Source organism: Lutra lutra, chromosome 12 (genome assembly GCF_902655055.1).
Source record: "Lutra lutra chromosome 12, mLutLut1.2, whole genome shotgun sequence".
Taxonomy (NCBI): domain Eukaryota; kingdom Metazoa; phylum Chordata; class Mammalia; order Carnivora; family Mustelidae; genus Lutra; species Lutra lutra.
In genome coordinates, this window is record NC_062289.1 from 72,368,760 (window position 1) to 72,388,668 (window position 19,909).

Genomic DNA, 19,909 nt, shown 5'->3' on the forward strand with positions numbered 1-19,909 from the left:
GTGGGTGGGAGGCAGCAGACATTGAGCCAAATTCGCTCAGGTTCTCGGAGCGGAAGGGGAGTTGAGGCTGCAGCAGGTCGTGCTGTTGCCCACGGAATGAGCAGAGGTTGGTCTGTGGAGGAAGAGCTGGGAAGCCCAGGGTGGCTGCCCCCGCCCCCCTGCCTGGGCCCCTTGCCAGCCCTCTACTCTGTGGATAAGCCCCAGGAGAGGTGTCTGGATTTGAGTTGCACCAGCACCTACCCCGTAGGAAGCAGATGAGGGAGCTCCAGAATCTGGGGAGGGAGTCTCAGGGGTCCCACCTCCGAGGACTTGTTCCCTCCATGCTGTCCCCTGCTGAGACCACAGCTGCAGGTGCCCCCAAACTGCTGTCTCCAGCCTGGTGCTCTCCCAAGTCTACAGGCCCAATTGCTAGGAACTGTGAGCTGGGAGCCCTGTGGATACCTCAAGGCCAAGGTCACTCCCACCCCACACCTGATTTCTGCCTTCTATTTGCCCCCACAGAAGTTCCAGAACCTCTGTCCTCACCTCCTCTCTTAGCCTCTCCTCTCCCCATTGATCACAATGTCCCAGGGTTTCTTCCACAGCCTGTCTCAGGCACATGCCTGATTCTCTCCCGACAGCCAGCCAGGTCCTGGCTCCGTGGACACGGGTCAAAAATCTCACTGCTACCTTCTCTTCTGCTCAGAAGCCTTTGGGGACTCCCATCTGTCCTTTGGCTGCAGTACCAATTGCAAACCCCAGGCCCCCGCTCTCATGCTCAGCCAGCTTTGCCAGCTCGTCTCTGTCCGCACCATCCAGGCATCCCGACAGCCGCCCCCGCCAAAGCCAGCGTTTTCCCACCCCTTCTGCTACCCTCCTACCCTGAGTTCAAATGCCTCCTCCTCTTCGATTCCCCCATCCAGAGAGGCTCAGGTGGCTGCAGGGAGGGCATCATTTCTGGAGTCGGCATCTAGAATTAGAATAAGCTTTCTCTGATCACTCCAAGTGAGACTGGGGTTCCCACGACCATTTGCTGGGACAGGCAGTGGGGCGGGGCTCAAAAAATGTTTTTGTGCCACAGAGGAAGCGTTTTTCCCTGGAGTGGTGGCACGTTGTGGGCAGGCAGCTAGCGGATGCTTCCTCCCCAGGGGTTGTGTGAAGGAACAAAGTGGCCCCAGGCCCCGGCAGAACCAGCACAGGCTCAGGAACACAGAAGGGTCCTGGCCTTGTGTGGGCATCGACTCAAAGCCAGATTTTCTTTGTCTTTTTCAAGTTTTTCAAGGTGACCCTTTCAGCCCCTCAGTCAACAGCATGTAATGCACAAGGATGGAAAGCTCCCCAGGTCCAGAGGGCAGGGAAACTGCTGGGAAAAGGCGGGAATGGGGTGCCCAGCACTCATTATCTAACTGCCAAACAAACTCAGGGCTTGCAAACAGCGGAGCCGGCTCTCTGGCCTCCATGACCTTCACTGTCCACCACGATCCATCTGGTTCTTTTCCCTCTTTCTTGAGGGATGAGAAAATACTTGAAGGTCAAGCAAAATGAGTTCAAACCCCACCCACCCTGCCCTTAAACCTGTGTGACCACCCAAGCCAAGCCTCAGCTTTACCCTCTGTACAACGGGCTAACTTGGCTCACCTCCCTGGCTGTAAGATTCCCCGGGAGACAAGACACACACCCACACGCATGCACGCACGCGCGCGCGCAGCACTGTTTCAGCGTTATCATAAACTGTCGCTGAGCAGGTGCACAAGCAACATTCTCTTTATTTTTTCTCCCTCATTTTCTCTTCCTTATTGGTTTTCTTCACAACTCCTCTCTCTCTGCCCCTGTCCCCCTGCCCTCCTCCCCTCCACACCAGGCCTGGGACCCAGATTGCACACAGAACCCCTTTTCCATGCTAAGGCAAGGCTCACAGTCCACGGTCAGCATTGGGGAGGCCTTCCGCTTGGCCAGCCCCAATCCCTGCTTCCTGGGGCGGCCCCAAGGGCTGGGCTCTGCTCCCTGGTGCGGGGAGGGGCGAAGGTCTCCCAGGGACGTGGGTTGGGCAGGTGGGGCCCTGGAGCCTGTGGAGGAGGGCCAACCAGATGGGACAGGTGACTCCGGGGTTCTGAGGTGGGTGCCGGGACAGTGAGGGGTGGCTTGGGGGGACCTGCGCCCCGGGGGGAGGGGAAGGGTGGCTACAGCCCTGTGACTCTCCTGGGGATGGGGACAAGGGGCATGGCCCTGGTGCACACGGCTTGTGGCAGGTCTGAGTCAAAACACCTAAGGCCGACCCCGGCCGGTCATGCGGAGGGCTGCTCAGTCATCGCCTTATGCTGGCCTGGGTCACCCAGGCAGGCTGGGCGCGGCCCAGTCAGTTGTGACTCAGGTCCCAGCGGCCTTGCCACGCAGTGCTGGGCAGGGGTGCTGGGCACAGGGTCGCCCCCTCCCCACCCCCAGCCCCACTTTACCCCTCGGCCACCCCAAAGACCCTGCCCCACCTGTCAGGCGCAGGCTAGCCAGGAGCCTGGGGTTCTCTGCCCCTGTTGCACCCAGCCCTTCCACCAGGGGGTGGGGTGGAAGTGGGGGGAGCCTCAGGGCCACCCGGCACTTGACGGGAAGTCAAGTGGGGGCAGTGTGAGGAGCTGTCTCCAGAGAAGATTCAGCAGGAGAGGGAAGCAGAGGGGTGCTGGCCCTGAAGTCTATGGTGTCCTACTGAAGACCCAGAAAACACCTGCGAGACTCCAGAGGGTCCTGCACTGGCGCAGAGCACGGTAAGCCTCCCTGACGGGGCAGGGCTGGTGCGGGGGTAGCTGCCAGCCTCCCAATTTATCCTCAGTACTGGCAAATCCTCCAATGTCTGGGGGGGTACCTAGTGACCCCCACAGTTCTCCAAGCCTCGGACTTCTCAGTTGTGTAATGGGTGTGGTAGGACATTCCTTGCCCATCTCACCAAGGATGTTGAGGTAACATGGACAGACCAGATGTGAAAGTGTCATGGATCACTGAAGGGTTAAAGATCATGGACGGGCAGAGGAGAGAGAACTAGATGGAGAGGTCAGAATCCTGGTATTGCGTGATCCCGAAGGGGTTGCCTGATCCCGAAGGGGTTGCCTCTTTGGGTGGGGATGGGGGGTGGTCTTGATTCCTGGGTTCCCAAGGGACCCTCAGTTTCCTTTACCCCAGGGCAGTAAAGGGTTCCGAGTCTGTGGCAGCCCAGCTTTTCCTCAGATGGAGATGTGGCAGGCAGAGGGTCCCTGTCCCTCTAGAAGGGGCTGTGGTAGGTCACGGGGTACCCCCTGCCTGCTTCTGTTTGGGTAGAAGGGCAGGGGTCTTTAACAAAGTCAAGTCCCTCATGGGAGGCTCTGGGGTGTGTGGTCAGTCAAGGTCATGGCCCCTACACTTTTGACCTTGGGCCAGCACAGTACTAGACCACTCTGCTCTGATCACTCTGTAAGATGGGCCTGACTGTGGAAGCCCCAGCTCACAAGGCCATGGTGAAGAAAAAGGAAAAAATAACCGAAGTCTGTGCGCAGCTTGGCACCGCAGGAGGGGGCTCATTGGCACAAATACCTAAGAAGGGGCTGGACCCCAATCTTGCCATCAGCAGTTCCTGACTGCAGAGAAGCTTCCGGGATGGGGGGACATGGTACCCAGGGCCTGTCCCAGGTGGCAACTAGGTGGTCCTGGGGCCTGAAGTGGGTAGGAAGGGGCGGTGATCTCCCCAACTCTCTCCTTCCAGATTTCTAGCTGGATCGGGGCACGCCGCCCCCACCCGGGCCCACTGAGTACGGTCTTGGCCTCCCCCTTGCGGCCTGTCTTCAGGGCTGTCCCCTTCCGTATCCCCGGTAGGTCCTGGGCCAGGCCGAGGCCCCCCCAGGACCCCCCGAGTATCGTCTTCTTCTCCTGCCTGGGCCAATGGCCTTTGCTTACCCTCCATTCGGAGCCTCGGGCATCCCCGCCCACTTCCTCAATCCCCAAATCCCGCCCTGCCCAGCCCTGGGGGAGGCACCGGCGGAGCCACGCCAGTCTGGGGCTCGGTGGTGCTGTGGCCAAGGCTGCTGCCGCTGGCTGAACAGTGGGGGGCGCTGCAGCCCGCGGCTTGGAACCGACCTAAGCCTCCGGGCGTAGGAGAACGCGGGGCCAGGAGCCGGACAACTTAGCCCTAACCTCGCTGGGCCGGCTTTCCAGGGCCCCTGGGAAGGATTTCCCTCTCCTCCATGACCAGACCCCAAAGCCTCAAAAAGCCTTTTCTAGATCCTTGGAGGCTGGTGGCCTTCTCTAGACCCGTTTTACAGCTGGAGAAACCGAGACGCCAAAAAGCTTCTTTCTGGAATTCTCACAACCAATGGGGACTAAAACTTGGGGTTCCTGACCCTCCCCAACATCTGGGAGTCCCAAGTGAGGCAGGCCGCCCACATGCTGTTGGGGAACGTGCCACTAATTTGCTTGTGGCCTGTGGCCTTGGAAAAGCAACTTCCCTTCTCTGCGTCCCACCTGTGAAATCTTAACAGCTAGGTTAGTATCAGTAACTCCAGCACCCCCTCCAGAGGGTGTCGCTCCCTTTATGGGCTGATGACATCAAGTCCCATTTTGTAAATGTCTGAACGACAATGCTGCCTGTCTGAGGGCCATAGCTTGTAAGTGTCTGACCTACGGCTGGATCTGTGGTCTGGCTGATGGCTGAGCCCACCTACTTCCCCTCCACACACACCCCCAAGCTCATCTTCCTAACATAGTCCCTTTACAAGTGGGGACCCAGAGGCCAGGAGAGGCCATGGTGGTCTTGGGAGGTAAGTGGGCTCTCACAAGGGACTCTAAGGATGGGGAACTGCAGGCCACCTTCCTCCCTCTGTGAGGGTCTCCTGCTGGCTACCCCCTGGCCACAGTGGACATGGGAGCTCCTGGCTGCTGAGTGACTGGCAGGCATACCGGCTCTCCAGACAGCCCACTGTGATCCCGGGGCAGGCCTGGTCCCACCCCGAAAGGGAGGAAGCGGAAATGGGGTCCAAGGGTGGGGCGGGGGTGGAAGGGGCCCCACTGGGCAGGAGATCAGAGCAGGATTGTGTCATGGAGTCCTGTGGCTGATAAGCAGCTGAGTGGCCGGCCCAAGCAGAAGGAGGGGCTCCCTGGGGAAGACTCATCCTGGGGACCCCTGTGCCCCCTGTTGCCAGAGAGCCCTGCCCATCCTGGCTTCTATTATAGGGACCCTGTAGGGATGTGGGGAATGTGGGGGAGAGACCTGGCTCTGTCACACCCTGTGTGACCTCTGGCAAACCTTCAACTCTCTAAGCCTCAGTTTCCAAGTCTGTGAAACAGGATTTAAATACTTCCCTTGGAGGTGGGGCTAGGACTGGAGATTCTAGGGGGCTCGAGGCAGCACTTTATAATAGTTTGTTTTGCGGGACGTGGGTGGGAGAGAGCCCCCTGATGGCCTTTGGGGTTTGCAGTGTGCCCCAGAAAGAGCGGGAAGCAGGGCTGGAGTGGTCCGAAATTGCAGGGTTTGTGGGAGACAGTCATCTTTTCCAGGTTGGCTGAGGGAGGCAGGGGGATGCCTGGCCTTGTCTTCCCTGCTCCCCACGAGCTGCTCCCCTACCTGGTCCTGTCCCTCTCCTGACTTCAAGGAGTTCCCCCTTTCTTCTCTTCCCAGGAAAGAGAATGGTCCAACTCTGGCTGAGCCTCGTTCCCTCCATCCTCCCCACCCACTGGGAGGGGCCCGCTCTCCTCTATCCATCTTATCACCTCCCACCCACCGTCCTCAGAACATTTCCTCAGTCCCTACAGGCACTGAGGGACAGTTTGGAGAGAGGGCCTGCCTGCTTCCCTGACATCATCTCTGGGGTCGGGTTGGGGTGGCTCCAGTAAGCTTGACTCTGGAGGAAGGCTGGGCCCCACCTCTGGCTGGCCAGTTTCAGGCTGAGTGGGTCCCCGGGGCTGCTTCCTGTTCTGTTTATTGCCTCTGAGTTCAGGAAATCATTGAGTGAAACATCCTCCCTCCCCCCTCACCCCCCCACCCCTCGATTATTTAATAGGAGCCGAGCTGTGGTCTCTCTCTTTTGGAAAATCCAGTGGGAGAAGGAAGCTGTCAGCTCAGCTCTGACATCAGCTTTGTCCCTGCGCCAAGAGTCAGGGTGGCCAGGGCAGGGGGGCCTGGGGCGGGGTGGGGAGGAAACCAGCTGCTGGTGGCCCCCGTGACGTGAGGCTGCCACATGGTTCCCAGGGGTGGGAGCTGGAGGGTGAGGGGGGGATTTTGGAGGCACACTTGGGACACACACACACACGCACGCATGCACACACACACACACACACACTTCGCCTGGGCAGGGGTCATGCCTCACCACTTGGGCCCAGAAACCCCCCCCCTGCCACGCAGACTCACACAGACACCAAGTCAGACCCACGCTCGTGCAGGATTCACATTCACAGTCACTCACACAGCCACACAATCACAAAGAGGGCCACCAAGTCAGCCAGAGATGTGTATGCCTCAGCTGTCTCCCACAAGCGATCAGACCAGCGCAGACACACGTGTGCGTGCCCACAGGGTCAGACACAGCCCAGCATGGATGGGTCAACACACACAGACCCCTGCCACACACGCACGCTCGCGTGTGAATGCTCGTTCAGTCCTAGATGCACAGACCCATGGGATGCCCCGAAGGTGCTCCCAGACAGACTCAGTCTCCAGGTAGCAGCCTACCCTGGAAGGAGGGGGGGCACAGGGTGGCCACTTCCTCCTGCTGCCACCTGTGGCGAGGATGAAGGGTTCCCGTGGAGGAGTGAGGAAAGGCCGGTGACTATCCCCACCCCACCCAGGTGGGGCAGGGTGGGGCGGGGAGCTGGGGGTCTGAGGCTGCGGAAGGGAGTGGAGGGTGAGGGGCTGGGCCCCCCCGGGAGGGCCTTTGTCCCACACAGGGTGATGAAAGGCCTCCACCCCACACCAGGAGCAGCCGCCCCACCCCGACCCGCCCCGACCCACCCGCAGCACCTCCTGCGGGATCCTGAACTGGAAAGGACAGCAGAATGGCATGGAAGTCCTGAGTCCCATGCTGTCAACCGCTGAGTGACCTTGAGCAAGTCACTCCTCAGCCCCTCAGGGCCAGGCTTTCATCATCGATACCAGTGGCTTACAAACGTTTTTGACCGAGACCTGCAGTTAGAAACACATCGCACTTTGTGACCGGGGAGGGTGATGCGGCTGCTGACACATAGAGACAACGGGGAAAAAAAAAATGTTTGTGGAGCAGCACTTGCCCTCGCTCTGGGCGATGCCCTGTGATTTGGCTCTTCCATTTCCTTTTTGAAAGTGCTGGCAGCAGCCCTCTGAATTGAATCCATGAGCTGCTAAGTGGCCGGCTTCCGAAACCCAGAGCGTGAAAACATTGCTCTCTCCATCCCACCTGCTCCCGTCTTGGGCTAGCGGGAGCGCCTAGAGCAGAAGGTCAAGGTGCTCCCAGAGACCATGCTGATGGAGGATGAGAGAGGAGAGCAGCCCATCTTCAAGATGGAGATGCTGAGGGCAGAGCCCGGCGCAGAAGCGGGCTTCGTGTAACAGCGTGGGCCTCGAAGGCTGGCTTCTGACCTTGCCAGTGATGTGATCAGCGCTCTGTGGGCTGCTGCTTCCCTTGCAATTTCTATCAGAATTGAAGAAAAAAATGCAGTCACTCTGATTCACCTCCAGGGGGGTGATTCCTGACGCAGAACCAGTCGGGAAATGTCCGGGTAATGATGGGGGCAGCTGGCGGCAGGCCAGGATGGCTTCTGGCCCGAGCTTGGCCCTGAGGGGTGTAGCTGGCCCCTGCCAGAGATTTGACGGGGTGAGGGTGAGAAAGAGCAGACTATAAGCCCAGAACCCGGGCCTCTAGAGTCTCAAAGACAGCTGAGCTCTCTAGGACCCTGAGGCGGGAAGTATTACTTATTCTCTTGCTAAGGTTCTCAAAGGCTGTCTGTCCCCCCAGGAGCCACACCATGCTCTGTGGACTGAGAGGACCCAGGAGCCCTCCCTGGCCTCTCAGACCCAGGGCCCTGACTCAAGCTGCGGTTTGAACCCCTCCTGGGACCACGCAGAGCTCTGGCTAGAATGACTACGGTGTGTTAAGCACATTGTCTGTGTTTCCCACTGAGCATCCCTCATGACAGCACCGCACACAGCACTCCCCAATTCTAGAAGGGAAATCAAGGCTCTGAGAGAGGGGCCCAGTGGCCCCAGGTCACACAGCTGGTAAGTGGTATGGGCAGGATTCGAATCCAGGTTCTCCTGGTTCTGAGCTGCACCTTTACCCACAGGCTTTACCCCCATCCTAGCCCTGGCTGGCCCACGGCTGACTTGCAAAGCGGCTCCAGGGGCCACAGGAAAGTCCACGATGGTTTCGTGGTGGTGCAGGCTGGGACCACAGGCGTAGTGACACTTTCATTGCTCAAGTGTCGAATAATGAGGTGTTTTTGCCTTTTTGGACAGGACTCCCAACTGCTGGGGCTGTGCCAGAATTCCTGAGCTGTTCCTGCCAACTCTGGCCACCCCTCACCGGCCCTAGTCCTGGACCAGAGCCTCTGACCTCCAACTCCCTCCCCAGGCCCATCTGACTCCACTGTGCTCATTTCCCAGGTGGGAAAATCGAGGCCAGGCAGGGGCTGGGTTGCCGGAGGCTAAGAGCAGATGCCCGTTGAATTTTCAGAGAACTGAGATCTCCACTGGGCACAGGGGAGGGGATGCTGAAGGAAGGAGTGGGGGCTGGCCTGGGCAGTGGGGCTTGCCCAGAGCACTCCGTTTCTGGGTCACTGGTCTTGGGGAATTCCCCGATGCCCAGAGAGCTGCTTACCTGGTGAGTAAGTACTACTGGCTTCCCACACAGGATGCCTGACTGTGAGGGTACCTCCCAGCCGCCCCCCCAGCCGATGGCCACTGCTGCTGAGCTGCCCTCTCCCCTGAGTGCCCCCGAGGCCCAGGAAAGAGACAGGCAGGCAGGGGGCTGGCCCCCGCCCCCGCATCCCCCCCTGGGGCTCCGCAGGGGGCGGCTGGTGATTCAAGCCCCTTTGAGCTGAGCTATGTCTCCTTCCTTCTCAGATGGGGCCTGGGGGTGAATCAGTTCCTGGGGGCGGTGAGCCCAGGGTCAGATGCTGTCCTCAGCTCAGGCCTGGGGTGAGGAGGGGAGGGGGAGTCAGGGGCCAGGATGGGACATGAGGAGAGCGAGTGGTGCCATGCCATCTCCCCACAGGACATGTTTTATCTGTCTGGGGTGCCCCTGAAGAAGCTGGAGCCGCTAAGGGTGTCCTTCCTCATTATCCATCAGGAGAGGGGATACAGTTCCTGTCAGATTTCCCTCCTCAGCCCCGGAGTGTGCCCAGTGTCCTCATTTCTAAAATGGGGACAAAAACCCCTCCTTCCCAGTAAGGTGAGGTTCTTCACCTGGTAAGAATAAATGCCGACTTGTCAGGAGCTTGTGGCGCGCCCAGAACTGTGCAGAGCCCCACACCTCACGGCCAACCCACAGCATAGGTGCCATTGTTCCCATTTCATAGATGGAGAAACTGAGGCCAGGAGCTGCTCACGTCCCCCAAAGTCCCCTGCTCAGAGCTGGCAAAACCAAATCTCCAACGTGCTGACTGAGGCCAAAGTCCACGATACGGACCAGAGAGCTCCACAGGGTCTTTCCACGAGACATTTGGCCCAGACAGCTTTTGGAAATTGTGAAATGCTTTTAAAAAGTACTTAGCATCGTCTCTGGTGTAACCCTGAGCCAGGTGCTGTCAAGAGTACAAATGAGGCTCAGACCCCATCCAAGCCCTCCAGGAGTGAGGAAGAAGACTTGTGTCCGCTTGAGAGGAGACAGGAAGGACCAGGCAGACTCAAGCTGGTCTGGGCTGTGGGCAGGGGAGACATCCTGGAAGAAGCAGCCTATGTGCTCTTCATGAGCCTTTGCTCCTCTCGGAGCTGGAGGTGCTTTCGGTCTCAACTCGGCCTGCAAGCCAGAGGCGTGGGTTCCAGACCCCGCTCTAGTGCCTCTGCACAGCCCTGGGCAAGTGGGCTTCACTGCTCCAAGCCTCAGTTTCCCCATCTGAAAAATAAAACACCTGTGATCTTCTAGGAAGGTCGAATGCATGATGGGCAAGAAGCTGCAGAAAGGAGGAGGGGGCGGGCGCCTATGGCAGAGTGCGTAGGACAAAAAGAGCCCCTCGGGGCCCTGGGAAGGCCGACACGTGGGCTTACTTCCTGGAGAGGGGAGATGAGCAAAGTAGGGCACAGCCACCTGGAGACAGCACCCCGGGGCCCTGACCTGGCAGGGCCTTGGTCGGCGGAAAAGGGCCCCACGTGGACCCTGATGGTCCCCCTCACCCTGAGGCCGGTCAAATCCCCAGCAGGCCCTGTGTGCAGGAGCAGGACAGGCTGGAGATGAAGTCACAGCTGGAAGGGGCCGAGCTGGGGCTGCCACTCCAGGGTGGGGCCTGGGGTCACGACCCCGGGAGCATGCAGCCAAGAAGGGAGGATGCCTTCCGTGAGGAAGCTGAGGGGAAAACACACACACACACACACACACACACACACACACACACACACACACACACACGAGCGCGCGCGTGCACACACACACAGACACACACACACACACACACACGCGCGCGCGCGCGAGCTCATAGAGAGGGAGGGAAGAAAACAAACTCCGGGAGACCAGAGCCGGTCTGGAGTGCGGTCTGGGCGGCCGATTCCTGGGGACCAGGGCCACGTTGCAGGCAGCTCTCGGCCTGGCAGCTCCAAGACCCTGCCCGAGCTTCCCCTCAGAGGCCCAGAGCAGGTGGTGCCTGGACATGGGCAGGAAAGGGAGGCCGGGCCTAGGGTGCCGAGGGGCCCACAGCTCTTGGGGAGCACGGACCAAGTCAGGTACCATGAGAGGGGAAACTGAGGCATGGGAGGGCCAGTCGGGGAGGGAGTTAAGTGACTTCTAGACTCTGCCCCCACTTCCTGTTTCCTGTGGGGTGGGGCTGAGATTACATGGCGACGGGGGGTGGGCTGTAGGGCTGGCATGGGATCCAGGGAGCCGGGATGCAGTACGAGGACTTGGAAGTCTACTCTGAAGGCTGGAGGGCAGAGACGGGGGCAGGAGAGTAGTGGGAAGGGCTGGCAGCCTCCAGGAGAATCAGGGCGCCTAGAGAGTGTCTCAGGTGGGGGAACAAGGGGACCCATAGAGGGGGCCACAGTGGGGCCCTGGACTTGGGGTCCACAGCAGAAGCACCAGGCTGAGTCAGGTGACAGGGGCCTGGGAGATTGGCGGTAGGACTGGAGGCTGGCCCAGCATTTGTGTTCACGTGCTCCGTGTTTGTGTCAGGCCCTCACACGGGAGAGGAGAGGAGGGGGGGGGATTTTTTGGTCAGGGTGGGAAATAAGTTGGGATGTCTTGTGCCATGGGGTTGCCTGAGCCTGGCCGGGGTAGGTGGGCCTCCTGGGGCTGTATGTGGACCCCATAGTAGGTGTATGGGAGGGGCAAGTGCCAGGAGGGGTCTTCTAGGGCCTTCCAAGGAAGAGACAAGGAGGGGGAGGGGAGAGGAAGGAGAGCCAGTCTGGACTCTACCAGCCCCCTCCCTGCCGGGAAGTGCCAGCTGGGATGGGCAGGTTTATCACCCCACATCCCATGTCCTGCTAGGAGAGCATGGGGGAAGTGAGCCTGGATAGGGCAGAGTGTGTGTGGGGGAAGGGGGACCGCAGCAGGCATGAGGGCTCGTCCTGGCACGATGAGGGAGGAACGCGTGGCTGGGCAGGTCCGGGATGTGGCAAGAGGCGGGAGCTGGGAGCATGCATGGAGGATGGGTGAGGGGTTGAGCAGGGGCCCGAGAAAGGTGGTGGGTCTCCCCGCCTTGGGAAACCAACTTTTCTGCCTTGTTTCCTGGTTAGAGTCAGGCTGGAGGGCTGGGGTGAGCTCCCCAGGGGAATGGACCATCTCCTGGGACAGAGGGTGCCCCTGGCAAATTGGGGAGACAGTACGGTGCCAGATACGTGTTCTCTGGCCAGCACTTCTTCACATCATTTTTTAGAAATGCCTTCTGTGGGGAGGAGTCCTGTGCTCATTTTGCCCTAGTCCCCACCATTCCTTCCTGCCTGTCCTCACATGTTTATGAATCTAATTGGCCATGATAGACACCAGAATTTATTTGTGACCCTGCCTTACAGACTCTAGAAACACCTTTTTGGGGGGTCACCATTATTCTCTGAGCCCAAGGGGGCTTCCAAGGCTGGGGGCGGGGCAAGCTATTTCTCTTCTCAGCCAGGCCCTCAGCATCCTGAGGAAGAAACCTGGGTCTGATCCGATAAGCCTCCCTGGGTCTCTGCTCCAGGTGTCCCTCCAGAATGGAAATGCTCCCTGAAGGGGGAGATTGGACCACAAAGAGTTTAGGTAAACCCCCGACACACAATACCTTCCCAGAAGCTCTTCCTTAGGCTGTCCCCCAAGAACTGAGTCACCTCAACCTCCCTGCTCCCCTATCTTCCCAGCCCCCTCCCCAGCCTCACAGGTATCTGTGGTCAGCAATGGAGGCTTGCTGGTGGTGGTCAGGAGGTCTGACCCCATGGGACTCTGGGCAACCTGTGCCCTTCGAAGCCCCACTTGGCCTTGGCCCCAGTAGCAATGGGCAGGTTGGAGGAGGCTACGTCAGAGGTGCCCACAGAACTCCAGTTCTGCTTTATTACAGTCTAAAGTCCAAGCAGGGCCCCAGCCCCTCTTCCTGGAGCCTCCTTCCCAGCCAAGCCCCAGACTACCTCCTCCCCCCTGCCCCCAAAATCCCTTGATCACGGGGCCACAGGGGCCAGCCTCCATCTGCTTGCCTAGTGTCAAGCCACCTCCCAAACCCAGGTGAGTCAAGGCTGTGTGGAGCACCTGCAGCCCCGGGGACCCTGATGATTGGAGCCTCGGGACCCTCCTGGCACTCCCCAACTTCAAAGAACTCCTAGGGCAAGCCACTCAGGAAAACCACAGGGTGTTTTGTTGAAGAGTTCATTATAATTTTATCAATCAAATTCTTAGAAGAGGAAAAAAGTCTGCTCTCTCCACCCTCCCCCTTCACTGCCCCCCCACTCTCACTTTCTTCCATTCATAATTTCCTATGATGCACCTCAAACAACTTCCTGGACGGGGATCCCTGCTAAATATAGCTGTTTCTCTCTCTGTCTTACAACACAGGCTCCAGTATATAAATCAGGCAAATTCCCCGTTGAGCATGAACCTCTGAAAACTGCCGGCATCTAAGGTCTCTTCCAAGGCCCTCTGGAGTCCAGCCCATAATGAAGGTCTTGGCGGCAGGTAAATCCACCCGCCCCGCGCCGGCTTCCGCGCCCCACGGAGGGTGCTGCGGCGACTTGGGGCACTTGGCGATCGCGAGCGGGACACCCACTCGCCGAAGACACACGGACACTTGGGGCACCGGTGCAGCCGGCCCGGGCCGCTGGAGGCACTGGGTGGCGGCCGGGAGCGAGCGCAGGCACATGGTCCCGGCACCGCGCGCCCATCCCGTCCGGGGGCCGGCTGGTTGGCGGGCAAGGGAGGGGGCCGCCGCAGTCTTCCTCCCGCTCCTCCTCCTCCTACTCCTCCTCCTCGCCCCTGCCACTCTCCCGTTTGCTCTTCCCGCTCTGCTTTCTCCCAATTCACCCTCCCTCTTTCTTTCTTTCTTTCTTTCTTTCTTTCTTTCTTTCTTTCTTTCTTTCTTTCTTTCTTTCTTTCTCTTTCTTTCTGTCTTTCCGCTTTCTCTTTTCCAACTGCGTCCCGGGCTGCTCCCAGGGAGGGGCACCGGCCTCCGAGCAGCTTGCAAACTCCGGCCGGGACGGAAGCAGGTGCCGCCTCCATCTGCTAGTGCCTGGAAAGCTGTGGTCTTTGCTAGGTGAGCCGGGGCTGTGGGGGCTCCCCAACCATCCCGGGGTCTCAGTGCTGCCTGGGGATGCTGGGAGGAACAGGGGACCCAGAAGAGGTGAACTTGAGGCTGCCACTGCCCCAGCGGGGGAGATCCCAGTGCTCCAGCGCCCCCCTTCACCCCAGCCTCACCGGTTCTCCAGCCTCACTGGTCTGCTGCCCCTAGCTCCTGCTGCTGGGCCACTGGGAGAGGCCCCTGGGAGGGAACCAGAGAGAGTAAAGCAGGGAAGCAGGCTCTCTGGGGGGAGGGGGGACCCAGAACAGGCCCAGACAGCTCCCAGCTCTCCTGTCACCTTTCACTTTCCTTCCTCCCCCGCCCACCTGGCTGCTTGCGACCTTTTCCCTTTTCTCTTTTCTGGTTGCACCATTTCCTCTCCCTCCCCAAGGCTCTGAGAGCCTGCATGACCCCAGGATTCTCCTTGTCCTAACCTGGCGCCTGGGGCAAGTGGTAGATAAGAGGGGGGTGGCATGTAGGTCTGGGGGACAGGAAGTTCTGAGTGATGATTTGGGGTTAGAGAGGGGGCAGAATTGCAGAATTGGGGTGGAGCTGAGGGTCCTAAATATGAGAATGGCCCCACTGGGAGAAGAACGATGGAAGAGATGGGGGAGGGTGGCAGAATTTTTGGAGACAAATGCCCAGCGGAATCAAGTGACAGGTTTGGGAGGGAGAAGAGTGTCCGCAGAAGATCTGCACCTCCGAACCCCGGGTTCCCATGGGAGCCTGATCTGGGAGCTAATGCCTGCAAAGGACCAGTGGGCATGAAGCAATGCACAAGAATCTGGACCATCCTGTGAGGTGGGAAGATAGGGACCATTCAGTCTCTTGAGACCCACTGGGCTTGGGGCATGGTGTCTTCCAGCCAGAAGGGGCAGGAAGCCTCAGGGGCTTTTTGCCTTCCCGAGGGAAAGGGCTGGATGGTTCCTGTCACCCTGGACCCAGCTCCCAGCAGGTGGGAACAGCTCATGTCCTACCCCCTTCCTCCTCTCAGGAGAGAGAGAAGGAAAAAACAAGTGAGTGGAGAGAAGCAGAGATAGAGATCTGGAGAGAGGGAAGCAGACAGAAACAGATGCAGTGAGACGATGAAAACTTGAAGCAGCCCCGGGGAAGACAGAGCTGGAGGTGGGATGGGGGCATCGGTGTCTCTGGGGAGAAGAGGTGTATCTTCTGCTCCGAGCCCCCTTGCTCACCCCAGCCACCCTGCTCATGGCTCCTTCCTGCATGTTCCTAGGAGTTGTGCCCCTGCTGCTGGTTCTGCACTGGAAACACGGAGCAGGGAGCCCCCTTCCCATCACTCCAGTCAACGCCACCTGCGCCACCCGCCACCCATGTCACAGCAACCTCATGAACCAGATCAGGAACCAACTGGCGCAGCTCAATGGCAGTGCCAATGCTCTCTTTATTCTCTATGTAAGTCCCCCCTTCCAGGTCCCGAGGGAGGGGGGAGGTGTTGCTCCACAGACCTGGGCTGGTGGGGCTGGCCTGGGAAGAGATCGAGTTTGGAGCTGGCAGGAGAGAATGGGGAAAGGGCTTGGTTCAACAACAACCCCCCACCCCCCACAGCTTCCTGGGTGTGGGGGGTGCCCCTCCCCCAGCCCAGGCTCAGACTGGAAGCCACTTTTCCAAGGTGCCCAGTTGGGTCTGGGCAGAGCTGAGGGGAGAAGCGGGAGGCTGGGCACTGCTGGTCTAGGCATTCCTCCCCACGTGGAGCAGGAGGCCAATGAGGGACAGAGAGGAAGTGGGGTGACCTGGGAGATGCTGCTGTTGGGAGAGAAAGTGGGCTGTGGGTGTCTGGGGTGCAAAGCCGCCCAGGAAGAAGGCGCGTACAGTGGGTGAAAGGGCAAGTGTGTGTGGCACACCCACAGGAGGTGAGATGGGGTGTTTTCCTTTCCGTCCCCATATGATCTTGAGTGAGGGGGACGAGAGTCCCTTGATGCTTCACCACGTGCATTCATACCATTGATTACTCCGGGCTCTCACGGTGCTCCTGAGATGCCTAGAGGGTGAGTAGCTGGGTCTCTATGCCAGAGGCAGGAAGCAGACCCAAGAGCTTGCCCAGAGGCTTGGCGGTAGGGCTGGAACCCTTAACCCTGACCACCCCCAACGTCACCTCCCCTCTCCCTCTCTGCTCCTCAGTACACGGCCCAGGGGGAGCCGTTCCCCAACAACCTGGACAAGCTGTGTGGCCCCAATGTGACGGACTTCCCGCCATTCCACGCCAACGGCACGGAGAAAACGCGGCTCGTGGAGCTCTACCGTATCATCGCGTACCTTGGCGCCTCCCTGGGCAACATCACTCGGGACCAGAAGGTCCTCAATCCCAACGCCCTCAGCCTCCACAGCAAGCTGAACGCCACGGCGGACATCCTGCGGGGCCTCCTCAGCAATGTGCTCTGCCGCCTGTGTAACAAGTACCACGTGGCCCACGTGGACGTGGCCTATGGCCCTGACACCTCGGGCAAGGACGTCTTTCAGAAGAAGAAGCTGGGCTGTCAGCTCCTGGGGAAGTATAAGCAGGTCATTGCCGTGGTGGCCCAGGCCTTCTAGATGGGAGGTCTTGAAGCCTGCAGGGAACACCCTGAGATCCTAGGCTCAGGCGGCTCTCAGACTGTGGCCAGGGCCCAGAGCATCGCCAGGCCAAATTGGGGGCTGCCGGCAGACCCCCGAGGTTTCCTGGCCAGTCCACTCCCCTTAGGGTGGGCTGTGATAAAGCCGAGCAGCGCCAATTAGGAGAAGGACCCTTCCTATGGGAGACTGCAGCCAGGCACCAGGGTGTTGGGCTGGTGAGGGGATTGTGGGCTGGACCTCTGTCCCCACTTGGCCCACTTGGCTAGGGGCTTTGTGAGAAAACTGCACGAGTTGTCCATGGTGACTCTGACTGTGGGGCCCGACGGCAGGGGTCAACCCCACAGAATTACCACCATTGGTGCCTTTGCTGCCCCTTCCGGAGTCTTTGGAAGGTTTGACTGGGCTCAGGCAGGCCAGAGGAGCTGGGATCCAGAGGACTCCTTGGGTCCCTACAAGTATAGTGAGTGGAAGAGAGAAAGGGGAGTTCTGGTTTAAGATACTCCTTTTCTTGAGCATGATCGGAGAGCTCAGGCCTAGAGACTGGACTGTGAAACAGAAAGTTCCAGAATGAGCTCACTGGGATTCAGGCCTCTAGGGAGGCTGAGAGGCTACCTTCAGGCTTGGAAAGGTAGAGAGGTCTTGAGAGCCTTGGCAGGCTCTCCTTCCCTGCAGTCTTTCCTGAAGCCTGGGATGGCCAGGATCTGGTGGTTGGACCTGGAGGTGGGGTTTGGGGAGGTGGGTAGGTGGCAAAGTTAGGTGAAGAGGTTCTGAGGGCACCCAGAGTCTTCCTTCTGGGCCGGGGTCTGTAAGGGATGGGAAGGAATGGGAAGAACTGGGTAGTTCAGGGTGGCAGCTCACATCCGGGACACCTGGAGGTCCCGTGAGGTCACACAAAGGTACTTGATGGGGACTAGAGGCCATTTCTGGTTCCTAGAACAAGGGGACAGCAGAACCTGAGGTCAGGGTCTTAGTAAGCCTGAGAGCCAAGAGTGCTGTGTGTCTGACCCAGCACGATTGTCTATTTATTATGATGCCCTATTTATATTAACTTATTGGTGCTTTAAATGGCAAAGTTAGTTTCCCTTTCCCTGCTTCCTACTCAACAGAAATAATACGATGTCTCATAGAAGAGCCAGGGCCCAGCCTTCACAGGGACTGGCCCAGAAGTCAAAGATGTTACAAGTAGAAGAAGCCTTACCGGTGAAGCTCAGAAGAGAGTCAGGATCAGAGAGAACTGGTCACCTGGGTGGGGGACAGGGGACCCCCCTCTATACCCCATCCCAACTGTGGCCTGATTTAGGGATATCAAGATCCTGGGTTCACGGTAGTCTGGGTGGGCTTGTGGAGTGATGGCCTGGGGGCCTTCTCCTGGGGCCACCATCTTGCTTGGCTCCAGGGGGCTCACTCAACACTGTGTTTTCTGGCAGTTCCTTGGAATTGTGCTGTGAGGGGTAACATTCGCGGCTGAGAGGGTGCCCAGGAACCCTGGCTAAGGCAGTCCTGGCGGCCCACTCTGCTGCTGTTTCCTTGTTCCCATGCTGTCTCTAGACCAGCGAGGGGCTCTGGAACCGTCCTGAGCCAGCATCCAGCATGCTTGCACACAGTGGGGAAGCTCCTGCTCGGGTGGGCTAAACACCCACAAAGGGCCAGAGGGCCTGGCTGGACCTCTGGGAAGCTGGAGCAGTGCAGGGAGGAGCTCCCTGCTCTGGAAAGGAGGATAGGGAGGCCCTGGGCCCACGACCAGGAAGCTGTGGTCCCTCCTGCCCCACCTCCCCCCACGCCCCCACCCATGTCTGGGCTCCCAGGCAGGGAACACGATCCTTTCCTTTGTGCTGGGGCCAGGCAAGTGGAGAAACGCCCTCCAGTCTGGGAGCAAGGGAGGGGGTGCCGAGCTGGGGCAGCTGCTAAGAGGAACATTCTGGCTTCTTCTCAAACCCTGAGCGGGTGGCGGGTGGCGGTCCTAGCAGTTCAGCCAATGCTATTATGGTAATTTGCACTCACTTTGCACCTCTCTGTCTTCCCTGAGCACTTTACCCTGGGGGTAGGGGGGGCGGGTGGGCAGCCAGCAGGGGTGGGGGCAGGGTGGGGGGCAAGGTGGTTTTGTGGCAGGTGGCAGAGGAGACCATGACAGCCACAGGTTTTCTGAGGCTGTCCTAATCTGGGTCACACTCACCCTCATCCGGTGTCTTTGCCTCCTACCTCCTCCCAGCAATTTGCTCCTTTGGTGAACCTGACTCAGAAGGCTTGGGGCCAGCTGGGTCTTCCATCATCCCATCCCCTCAAGTATACCAACTACCATGCTGAGCCCACCTGGGCAGGGTATGAGGGTCAAGGACCAAGGGAATCTCTTCCCCTGGGCCCAACACCACCTCTCTGCCTGGCTCCCACGGCCTCTGCCCTCTCCCTCCCCCACCCCCATCTCCTGCTCTGCTCCTCAGTCCCCATCCCTAACATCCTTTCTCGAACCAATCTAGCAGACCACTTTGCACAGCAGCCCGAAATTATGGAGCCTTTGTGCGGAAAAAGCTTTGCAGGGCAGGAAGCTGTCCTTTTCCTCATTTTTCAACTGTTGGTATTGACCCACACCTGCATCCTGGGTCAAGAGGAGGGAGGAGGGACAGGCTGTCAGCAGAGGAGGGGGTAGGACAAATCATTTGGCAATTGATGGAGAAAGGAGTATTGGGAACTTTCATTTATTTAAAAAACATTTTAAGCGAAAAAAGCACCACCGGTTTCTTTGTCTCTCCTCCCCCCTCTCCTTGCCTCCTCCTTGGGGATGCCCCCTGCCCCCTCTCCACAAGGAGCCCAGCCCCACCTGGCTGGCTCTCTAGAACAGACGGAGCCTGTGGGGTTGGAGGCCAGAATCAAGTGAGAATTTCCCTTCAGATGATACAGATGTCCCCACTTTTCGGGTCACCGCCACCCTTGCGCCTTGATCCCAGTACCTGGGCATCTCTCCCGTCCACACTGCTAGCCCCATTTTGTCCCTCTGTGTTTCTCTCCTTCCTTTCTACTGGATAGGACTTGGCCTTGAGGGACAAATTCCTCTTTGATGAATGTACCCTGTGGGAATGTTTCATACTGACAGATTATTTTTATTTATTCAATGTCATATTTAAAATATTTATTTTTTATACTGAAGGAATACTTTTTTTTTTTAAGAAAAAAGAGAAATTAATAAAGAATCTGCTCTTGGCAAGCTTTCCAGGCTGTACTGATGTGGGGAGACAGGGGCGGGAGGGGTTGGGACTTTCTCTGTCTTGGACACCCAGTCTAGTGGAGTTCTCCTCGACAAAGGGCAGGGAGGTGGTGGAGGGGGCCCTTCCACTGGGCAGGGATGCTGGCATGGGTGGGTGGGGTGGGCAGAACAGGCACAGGTGGAACAAGATGGCTGGGGTTCCAGATCGTGGAGTGCCACCCAGAAAGGCCCCTGCCCCTCCCCTCTCACAGTAGCCCCATGAATTTCTAAGAGTCATCATCCCCATTTCACAGA

General features: G+C 58.8%; 1 protein-coding gene and 1 pseudogene across 1 annotated transcript; both read left to right on the forward strand.

The window, feature by feature from the left end:
• The first annotated feature begins 1,861 nt into the window (after positions 1–1,861).
• Positions 1,862–8,822, forward strand: LOC125082465 (uncharacterized; annotated as a pseudogene).
• A 1,879-nt stretch (positions 8,823–10,701) lies between these two features.
• On the forward strand, positions 10,702–19,611 carry LIF (LIF interleukin 6 family cytokine). Its single transcript, XM_047698155.1, has 4 exons — positions 10,702–10,837; positions 13,128–13,247; positions 15,080–15,258; positions 15,985–19,611. Exons 2-4 carry the CDS (start codon positions 13,229–13,231, stop codon positions 16,393–16,395), a joined length of 609 nt encoding a protein of 202 aa, XP_047554111.1. The 5' UTR covers positions 10,702–10,837; positions 13,128–13,228; the 3' UTR covers positions 16,396–19,611.
• The last annotated feature ends 298 nt before the right edge of the window (positions 19,612–19,909 follow it).

Coding starts and splice junctions, on each gene's coding strand:
- LIF (XM_047698155.1), top strand. Junction 15,259..15,984: donor ATGCTCTCTTTATTCTCTAT/GTAAGTCCCCCC, acceptor TCTGCTCCTCAG/TACACGGCCCAGGGGGAGCC.